At 37.4% G+C, this 10873-nt stretch overlaps 1 protein-coding gene across 1 annotated transcript; it reads right to left on the bottom strand.

Annotated features, from left to right (window-relative positions):
- Positions 1-4961: 4961 nt before the first annotated feature.
- LOC126388641 (retinal cone rhodopsin-sensitive cGMP 3',5'-cyclic phosphodiesterase subunit gamma-like) lies at positions 4962-7522 on the bottom strand. The gene is made up of 4 exons (XM_050041862.1): positions 7407-7522; positions 5662-5772; positions 5504-5541; positions 4962-5425 (listed from the first exon to the last, which is right to left on the bottom strand). The coding sequence occupies exons 2-4, from the start codon at positions 5763-5765 to the stop codon at positions 5349-5351; spliced, it is 219 nt and encodes a 72-aa protein (XP_049897819.1). The 5' UTR covers positions 5766-5772; positions 7407-7522; the 3' UTR covers positions 4962-5348.
- Positions 7523-10873: the final 3351 nt, after the last annotated feature.

The following is a 10873-nucleotide window of genomic DNA, read 5'->3' as shown; positions in this document are numbered from 1 at the left end:
TGCACCGATGGACATCCTTATGTTTGAACATGGTGTTAGTTATGGCCAAACTGCGACCCGCACAGAAGTCCAATAACTGAACACCACTCGGGTTCAGATCGGGCAGGCCGTTCCTCCCAATCACGCCCCTCCAGGTCCCGCTGTCATTGCCCACGTGAGCGCTTAATACCAGTTGTAGTATTATGATGCACTGAAGTTCAGCATGTGGTTTGTGCAAGTGGTGTTGCCGCACACCAGCAGAAGCCATTGCTTGACTGCAGTGGGTAGAATCAGTGTCAAACACTGCTCTGTCTCTCGATTTCATTATTTTCAAATGTGTCAGGCTAATTTGTTAAAAACTAGAATGTCATATGAATGTAGGCTATATCACAGTTGATGTTGATAGTATGTAATAAAAATGAGATAAAAGTCATAGAATCATAGCCTTATAAAAAGTGTATAATATGCCATGAAAATGTCATGAAAAGTCATTATATAGTAGGCCTATCTTAAAAAATGTTTTAGTATAATAAGTAATTAAAATGTCATCACTGTCATTAAAAAAAACGTGGTCTGTCATTTAAAAGTCATAGTGTGTGCTCTTTTCCTCTGTGGTCCTTAATCATATGCTGGCTCCCTAACATGGCATTCAGTCATCAAAACTTTGAGAACCCCTGATGTGAGACTTTTGTTTTTAAAAATGCTCTAAAATGGTTTGTTTAGCTGTTAAGTTTCTGTTCGGCATGTCACAGTGTCGGAGAAACCCCAACTGATAACGTGAAACGGCTTTATTCAGTGTTTCTACCAGTTTATTTCTGTCTTTCTGTTTTGCAGAGGAAGAGACCTCTGCTGATAATTCAGCTCCAGGGGCACAAAAGTAGGATTCAGACATCCAGGATAAATGACNAAAATCCCCCTCAGGTGCCCATGAGGGGGATTTTGTGAATAGGAAATCCTTTCACAGCATTAATGTTCAGGTGAACATTACGTTTTGATATTGTCCATTAATGAACACTGTGCATTGCTTGTGATGTGCATTGATTGGTTTAATAGTCTTCGTCTTATAATTTCAGATGGTCTGCAAGGCTGACTATCTGATCAGCAATGTTGTGGCAAAGTGGCCTGGCTCGGTCCATGATTCCCGAGTCTTTAGGACCTCTGGAATCTATCAGCGCCTATCACAAGGTGAGCCACACAACCTCTGTTAATAACCGCTTTTTACATCATGGCTGTGTCAAGAATGTCACTCTATTTATGAGGTTGTGATGATGAGATTTTGTATTGACAGGTGAATTCTCTGGTGTGTTGCTGGGGGCCTTTTCTCCTCACACCATACACAGACCCTCAGGAAGTACAGCAGGCCTATAATCATGCTCATGCCAGGACAAGGGCCAGGATCGAAATGACCTTTGGCCCTCCTGAAGGCATGCTTTCACTGTCTTCACCACTTAAGGGTCAGCCCTTTGAAGGCATGTGACATCACTGTGGCCTGTGCTGTCCTCCACAATGTGGCCTGCCTGTGGAAGGAGAGGGCTCCCATCACACATGGACTGGGACAATCCTGCCATCTTCCCTGATGACGACAGTGGTCGGCTGGTCAGGGACCAATATGTGTTAAATTATTTTAGTTAACATGCATGCTTTAAATTTCAGTTAAATATGTCCTGCAGTGGCAGAGACGCATGCTGTGAATTTCAGTTAAATATGGCCTGCATTGGCGGAGGAATTTGTGTTGGTTTTTTTTGTTTGTTTGTTTTTAATTCAATTTAAATTGAATATGTTGTTTCTGCTGTATACTGTGTGTATACAAGCTTGCAGGGAGGCTACTGCATCCATTCATTTGTCTGTTCATTTGTTGTGTATGGATTTGTCCTGCATTTATTTCAGTGTGCAGACATGCAGGGTGTATCATATACAGACCTTTGAATGTGTATTTATTCTTGTGTTGTATAATATGCTTTGATTCCGTGCTTTCTATGTTGTAGAGTCACTGTGTGACTTCAGTTTTGAAAGGAGCTGATGGTTTCCTTGCTTTGATTTATCCTTATTCAGTAAAGGAACATCATGTTACTCTTTGATGTGTATTTACATTTATATGGGATGTGTATTTTATATATAGTCTATGGGAAACTGTAAATTATCTAATGATTGCAAAATCATCATTTATCTAAAATGATTGCAATTAATGATCACAAATGTTTAAATAATGACAGTGGGTCTGGTTGAATGTGATAACAATGTGCAGTGGGCAGTGGAATAACTATTGGTTTCCATTTATGGTGACTGCTGACTGAGATAAGTGATGAGATTAAATAGATCCTGGAATTTAGCCTGGTCTGGAGCAGGCTAGCTCCACAGAATAAATCTCCATGGTAACTTATGTCATAACATATCCTTCTTTCCACTATCCCGCTTTTGTGCATCCGGATCACGGATAAGTTCAGCCAGGATAACCAAGATATCCCGGCTTAATCCCTTATCCTAGTTTTGTGCAATAGGCCCCTGGTAAAAACCTCCTGAACAGTGAACACTGAAGGAATCCTACCCTGGAGAAGCTTCAGCTGGTTGCAATCTGCAATCCTCACCACTGGATGTCACTAAATCTTTCTACATCTTACACAGTGCTCCTTTAGTGTGTCATATGTGTATTTACACTGTTGGTCTACAGAACAAAGTGATACAGGAGGGAGGGAAGAAGTGAAATGTTCCTCAGAACCAAAGGTAAAAAAAAAAAAAAAACAATAAAGAAAATAACATACACGAACTGTACAATTAAAAAAGCTGCGGTTAAATCTGTTTTTTAGTGTCTCTAGTAGAGTTCAGGTTCATATCTTACGGAAGACGAGAACGGCGATGCATTTTTTTTTTTTTTTGTGCACTGTTATCTCGTGGTAACGACTTATTATTTCGTTATCTCGATATAACAAAGATTGTTTTCCCGTGATAATTGTCAAGTCTGATGATTGCGCACTGGTTAATGTGTTCTTTCTCCCCTTTGCTTTACATTTATGTACCTCAGTCATTTTTCTTATTAACTGACTGTTGCTGTTCTTATTGGCATTCTTCAGCCTTGGATGAGGGGAGTGGGAGGGGGTCTGTGCTGGTTCATTGTTGGAAAAACTCACTCAACCTAAATGGATTTGTGACAGTTACTGAAATGCTAATAGAATATTTAAATATATATATACTCTTACATGCAAACAGAATCGTAAATTCTATCATAACCTCAGGAGCTCATATAATGATCACAGAAGTAACATTTCTATGGTTACCATACTTTAAAAGGAGCCATTCTGCATAATGAGGACTTCTTACTTCTGATACTTTGAGTTCATTTTGCTGATAATAATTCTGAGGTTATACTTAAGTCACATTTGAATCAGGACTTTTTCTTATAATGGCGTATTTTTAGAGTGTAGTATTTCTACTTTCTACTACTACACTATTTCTGTTTCTTCCACCACTGATAGCAACATCATATCCACTCACCCATACTGTAGCCCTTTTTTTTCTCCTGTGTTTCTTTACATTTTTTGCTACCCAGACTTTTCCTTTGGACTGCTAGCGTGTCATTTGTGCCACGTTTAAGGGCAGGCCGAACCATTTGAATAAAAATACAGCAGGGAAGGGGGCAATACAGAGGCTCTCTTGATGTTTACTTTTTTTTTTTTTTTGCCAAAAAGAAGAAAAGAAAACGAAACTAAGTATTAGTTAGCCCATTCTGATTAAAATCTTCTGTTAATGATGATAGGTTTATAATTTTCTATTGAGAAAAACAATCTTAATATTCTAATAGTTTAAGGGCTCCTGTCAATCACGGACCCTCAGAATTATCCTAATGTTTCTCCCCCATATGGCACCACTGACTGCACAGCAGTCACACTGCATTCCCTACAGTCATCTCAAAACTGCGAGCCAATGAACTTCCTCTGCAGAATGATAGTTGACCAAATTAGGACTGCAAAAATTTGGCTATGAGCTAAAAAGTATAAAAATGTGATAACATCAGATTTTTTTTATGACTTTCAGTTGTTACTGGAATTACCAAAGATTTCTACATATTTGGACAATTAACCAGTCATCTGAACTTCCCCATGTCGTCCAAAGAACAATGACAGCTGCTTTAAAGATGTGATTGGGCCAGTCCAGTGTCAATTAACAAAATAAACAAATGGTTAGATTTACCTTTTTCATGGGTGGGTCAGACAACAATATGAACAAAAACACAGTTGTGTGAGCCCACCAGGAAAGTGCCTGGTATGCCATATGAAGCTCTAGTGAAAGTTCAGTCAGGAAGACTATACTTTTTCATGCTTAGGCCTATGATTTATCTCTCATACCTTTTGCCATTAACTCCTCACACAAATGCTCAGCCATTATTTTCAGCTGTCATTGTCTGGGGCTGTGAATTGAGACATCAGCTGTTCTAACAGCTCATTCACAATTAACCAAAAGCACAGCGACACACCTTCTCTGTTAGACTATCATCTTACTGCTGCTCATTTTAAATATATCTCTGTTTTGCCTATAGTCCTCTTACGCTGCTGTCGTGCACACCCTCCACCTTCCCATCACTGCCTAAACTTCACAGATTTGTCAGTCTCATCCGCATCATCAGCCTCAGAGTCAGAAGCCACCATCACCAGTGTTCGGACTCCATGGGGGATTTATTTTGCTGGTGCTCAGATGCCCCTCAATCACAAAAATATCCCTCTAGAGTCCAAGTACTAAAGTCTTCTGTTAAATCTTAATCAGCACAAATCATCTGTCAGTCTGCACTCCCATATTCTGTATTAAACATTATCTTTACTGTATCTCCTGAGTAAAATAGCCAGTCCACCCCTGACCAATCATATGTATGATGTAGGATACAGGAGAAATATTTAATATTAATATTAATGAATATTTAATATTAATATATTTATTTTAAAAAATCACAAGAAATGAAATGTGCTGAGGAAAATAACTTATACAAACCAGCATAATTATGAATACATTTATTGTACCAACACTATGACTGTGTGCATTACAGGTAATCTGGTTATAGCTATAGTGAGATGCAAGTTATGGACTTACTCATTTATGATTTTTACATTTATGTTTATAGCAAAAATAATATTGATACATTTAAACAGCACCTAAAATATATATATATATAATCGAAGAATATTTATCTTCTGGGTCTGGTTAGGAGAGACTCCATATAACCCTGGGACTGCAGAGATGTGTCCCACAGTGATTCCTGCACCATTTGGTAAAAACACTCCTCCAGCTTAGAGCTGCTCCTCATCCTCAGCACTTGTACAGTTTGGAAACACGGTGGTATCACATCTGTCCAGGGCCAGGGTGGGAGCTCCTATCTTACAGGTCTAGACGATGCCAAACTGAGCTAGGTCGCTCAGCTCCATGTCACCAAACGCCTCCCAGGGGCAGACCACTGCAGAGTCTGCAGGACAGAAAAACAAAAGGTGAGTCCAGACTAAACATTGAATAGTTCCAGACTAAACATGAAATTCACCCTCACCTCCAAGACCCTCCATCCCTGGGACGTCGTTGTCAAACCTATTTGAAAAACGCAAAACAAAACACGGAAACCAAAGTAAAAAAAAATTGCAAATATCAGAGTTGTCGGATGAAAAGCATGATGTCTGAGGTAGGAGTATAGAACATCATTACTCTCACCCCTTCTGTCCAGCTTTGGGAGCCTTGCTCTTGAACTGCCTGGTCTCCTTCTGCTTGAACTTGGGGGGAGCAGCCTTGGAGCCTTCACCTGCTGCTGCGTTCATCTTGGATCTTGATCATAAATAAGGAAAAATGTTTCTTTACTGATCATAAATGCTGGAGGAAAACTGCTGCTCCCCCACAAAACATATTTCCATGCGCTCCTATGACTCATACTTTATCCCCTTATGTTTTCCAACTTCTCTCTATGTGATTCTATTCATAACCTGTCTTGATCCAAATGCTCTTCTTATGTGCTTACATGTCATAAATGCCGTCCATATTTACAGTGCTCATCCTATTTTTGTCAGTCCCAAAGCCAGAGGTCAGAATCACAACACGTTGGTGAGGATCAGCGTGCAACACCTGAGTAGCAAAATCTGTCCCCAAACAAGATCTCATTAACCCATTTTATGTCCTGGGATGAGGGCAGATTATGACAAGGATTATAATCTGTTTGTTAACAGATCATATTTGACAAATCTGAACACCCCTAATCCTGGCCACCTCAAGTGGATCTGCATTACAACTGCTAAATATCAAGACATGAATCTTGTGGCATTTCTCAGGCTTCACACAGAAGATACACTATTAATAAAATGTCATAAATAATGACAAATATCTGTAGCTATAGTTACCAAAATCAAAACACAATTTAGACAACAAGTTAAGTTTAACAAAGCAGCCAAAAAATACCATTCAAACTTTAAAAGAAGGCGAACAATATAATAAGGAAACATAATAACTTGTTAAATTAATTAATTCATTGATTAATTTTATGGCTGTTGATAAATAAATTAATCAGTCATTGATGTACTCATCTTCAACTTTTGATTTCTGGAGTAATAAATAAAAGATTACAGTGCAGTTTGTGAAGCAAAACTAGTAATAACAGGAGTGAATATTCCTTCCTGTGAATATTTTATTTTGAAGTTTGGGTAAGTGTGGATTGGGACCTCAGGTTGGGAACAAGTGTTGTACAGTAGTATAGTAACAGAGGGGGTATTCCAAGTATGAATGAGATAGTTACAGATAAGGTATGTATACATAAATGTTAATAAAGTAAAACAGATATTTAAATAAATAAATTAGTAATGATATATACTTTTCAGAAACTGAGACGCAGAAAGGGGACATGTCTCAAAATAGACAAAACAGGAAGACCAAACTTTACAGGACTTCTTCACAGAGCCTCTGAATATGAGTTGATGTGGGTCAGTACGAAGACCAAAAACCTTTATTTCAATTAATATTTATGACATTTAAGAAAGATCATATTGTGCCAAATTTGAAGACTTTTAAAGCATTAAAAATTTAAGGAGGTCACATAGTAGCAGATAAACAAATAAAACCATGTACTAGACTAGAGTGATAAAAAGGAGTAAAACAATGTTTTAAAGTTGTATCAAGGGTTAAAACATTGATACATTTCATATTATAAACCAATGGCAGCATTACTTTCACCATCACCATCCATTAGAGGTTAACACTCTGCAGAAAGGTATAGAAGTTATTTGAATACTGAATTTGAGCCATAAAAATATTACAAATGTATCACTAGTAAACAAAAAGATAAACTTAAAAGAAGCACACCTGTTTATGCTTTCTTATGTGTTTTCATTCTTGGCCTGCTGTTAAATGAGAAAACAAACTACAAGTTCACATTTAAGCTTACCGAACTACATCTCTAAGAAAAATGCACTTACTTGGTTTGCTGAAGGAGTGGATGCCAAACAATGTTTTTTTTTTGCAGAGAAGAAGCAAAAAAGCAGCTGCGAGACAAAGAGAGAGTCTTCTTTCTTCTCACAGTCTGTCTATTCTGTCTCATCATCATGCCATCACCCTGCCTTTATAGCCTTGGTTTAAACACCGCCCACCTACTGTCTGTTGAAACATGGTGGTAATGAAACCACGAGGGCTGAGGGGTATTTTGAGTGTCGGCTTATAATAAGTCAAAGATAATCACAGGGACATTAAAGGGTCAGGCATTTGAAAATGTTGTTATTTAAACATTTAAAATACTGAGATTCAAGTGTCCAGCTGCTTTTTTTCTTGCAGTGTTTCCCATAAAAATCTTCAAAAACAAAAGTGATGTCCTAAAGCTTATCTGGTGATTTCACAACTTCCATAAAAAGGGTTTAGATAAATCTACAATGGTTTCACAGCAGTTTTACTCACTTGTTGAAACTGATGATCAAATTTATTTTAATAAATACAGGACACTCAATGTTTATCAATTAGTAAAGGCAGTATGGCTTAGCCTTGGACAGAGACAGCATGGTGAGAGAATAAAGGATTAAAGGTAATAATCTCTCTCATACTGTAAAGTCAGGGGGATTATGAGACCTTTGCATAACAAGGAACATGTACTAAACTGTGTGAACTGAGTTGGGCTTTACAGGATCCAATTAACAGCATCAGAGATGTCTCAGCCCTTAAGGTTGAGACAAACACCCACGTGAACAAAAAGCAGGCTACGGTATGTAAAAAGACAAAAATACCTCTACTTACAATTACAAGATCAGAACAAGACAAAACAGCCATCATCTCAAAACAACATCCTGTGTCCATAGAAAAACACGTTTTTTTTTAATATTATTATTCAAAAATGGCTGTGGCCAGTAAAGGATATGTGTAGTGCACATTTCTACAATAGACATTTTAAAGTGTTTACAATCTTGTTACTGTACAATAGATAAACAAATCTGGAAAAAGGCTAATTTTGGCACCAGCAGAGGATATAAACCCCCTGTAGTCTCCAAAGGCAATTTAGCTGTTCTTTACTGAACACAGTAAATCATTCAGGGATGATGGAAGATTTTTTAAACACTCTGAGAAATGTGAGAAAATAAATCCATAAATATCTTAAGTTTGGCACCAGGAGGGTAATGGAATATCTCTACCAGGATATACATTATATGTTACATATGTCATTTTTATACTACTGTATGTGTTTTGTCAATTCACATTGTAAATTGGTTTACAATAATGATTTAAATAAAAAAATAAACTTTTTATGTGCAATCCAACCTCTTTGCTTTCAACGTTATCCATGGGTCAGTCAGTACAACTCAAGCTGTAGAAAGAAAAATGGAAAAACTACATTTTATTTGGTAACACTGCCTGTGAAAGTCTGCTTTGAATACTTTATACTGAAGGTATTTTTAACTAATGGTTACCTATTATATTATTACAGTATGCAGTATGACCTGCAGCAACAGTCTGGTGTTATCTGTATTTTTTTTTAACAGTTGGGTGCCTATTTTATTTTATAATTTAATAACTGTGACAACAAACACGTCTGCTCTCACCTCAGCAGACTTATCCTTTAGGCTGTCTTAAAATACACAAACACTAAGGGGCCTAAGGGCAGTCATTATAAATGACTGGATTACATACAAGACTTAGTGACAGATAACTTTTACACTCTTCCCTAGACAAGTCAACAACTCACAGTTATGGTTGAGTCTTTGTATTTTATCCATATTGACATGCTTTCTGTGTTAGAGACATGCAGTTTTTAGATCATATTGAGTTGTTTTTTATAAGTGTGTGATTAACTTATGGTAGATGTCCATAGGGGTTACTTTTGGTTTGATTACTATTGGTTACTCTACTAAAGGTTTTTGGAGAAAACAGACAAAGAAATGACAAACATGGCAGTGCACTTTAAACACAAACACATTAATGTGCTGAATGTCCATTTATTTCACAGGTTTAACAATCATGTACCAGGCATGGAGGGTCTTGGAGGTATGTTTTTTTTCTATGTTTTTTATTTTATTTTGATAGTTAAAGAATTTGGAGCCCAAGATACACATAAAAATGCAGAGTAAAACAAAAATCTTTAGGAGGTTCTTATCTTTTTTTGGCTATGGTTTTTGGTTTGGCCCTGCTGTAGAGGTCCCCAAAAACTGTTACTTCATTCTGGCTCCAAATCCTGGAGTTGTGTTGGTATTTTTTATTTATTTCCTGTGACTTACCTTATTAAATGACTCTTTTTCATTCCTGTAGACTCTGCAGTGCTTTTGATGACATGGAGCTCGGTGACCTGGCTCAGTTCAGCATTGTCTAGACCTGTTAGATTCTCTCCAGAATCACATCTTTGTATATATTCTCCTAACAGGACATCCAAACATAATTATGTACATAGAACTCCATACTGGTGCTTCTTCACATTTTTTTTGCTGGACATTTGACCATTGTCCCTCTGCTCCTTAAATCTGCTTGTTCCCTCTGTACCCTGACTTTTCTTTTAGGAGGCCCTGATATTTGGTGAGGTATTGTGAGTTGATTAATAAGTCTGCCTTATGTGTTTACATTAGCAGTGCTTATGAGTTCTCCACATCGCGCATCTGACCCCTGTTGTCAGAGGGACCACACATTTCACAATACCTATGGGGGCTGTGAGTATCAGATGGCACACTGAAATGTGTTTTAATGATAAAATACATTTATCTTTAATATAACTTGTATTGTCAGTGATATGAGTCAGTAAGTATATTTTTGTACTTGATCCCATTTAAAGGTCAACTATAGACCTTTTCATGGGCTCCCCCTTGGCTTTGGGCTTGAGTAATCTGTACCCTTTGACCCCTCCAGACGGAGGGCCTGGTATCAGCTCTGGATGGTCAAGGGTTTCTTTAAATCCTTTCAGTTGTGAAAAAGAAGTTGTTTTTCTTGCAGTGTAATGTACAGTCCATTTTTAAGGTGGTATACCTGTAACAAAGAATTAAACTTCATAATCCTCAGAATTCTGACTGCTAACTTTTTTATTATCAGCCTTGACTTCTACTTTTACTTTCAATACTGAATTACATTCAATAAAATACATTTACATTAGAGCAAACAGCGAATATCAGATCCTTTAAGACTTTTACTCAAGTAATATTGTAATAGTTGACTGTAACTTCTACCAAAGTCATTTTCTGTACTTTTATGTAAGAATGGCTTGCAGGTACTTCATCTACCACTACAGTACTAAACCCGACAGTTGTATCTGTTGAACTCAGCCAAGCCAACCAACCTCATGACATCACAGTTTACTGCAGAATGGCTGCCGTCTTGCCATGAAAGGTATAACTGGACTTCTTTATTCTTTTATACTTTATATATAGTTGTTAGAGTAGAAATGCATTTCATATCATCATCATACTAACTTGACTGAGTGCTT

The sequence above is a fragment of the Epinephelus moara genome, chromosome 1, assembly GCF_006386435.1.
Source record: "Epinephelus moara isolate mb chromosome 1, YSFRI_EMoa_1.0, whole genome shotgun sequence".
Classification (NCBI taxonomy): Eukaryota; Metazoa; Chordata; class Actinopteri; order Perciformes; family Serranidae; genus Epinephelus; species Epinephelus moara.
This window is presented reverse-complemented; position numbering and strand designations above follow the sequence as displayed.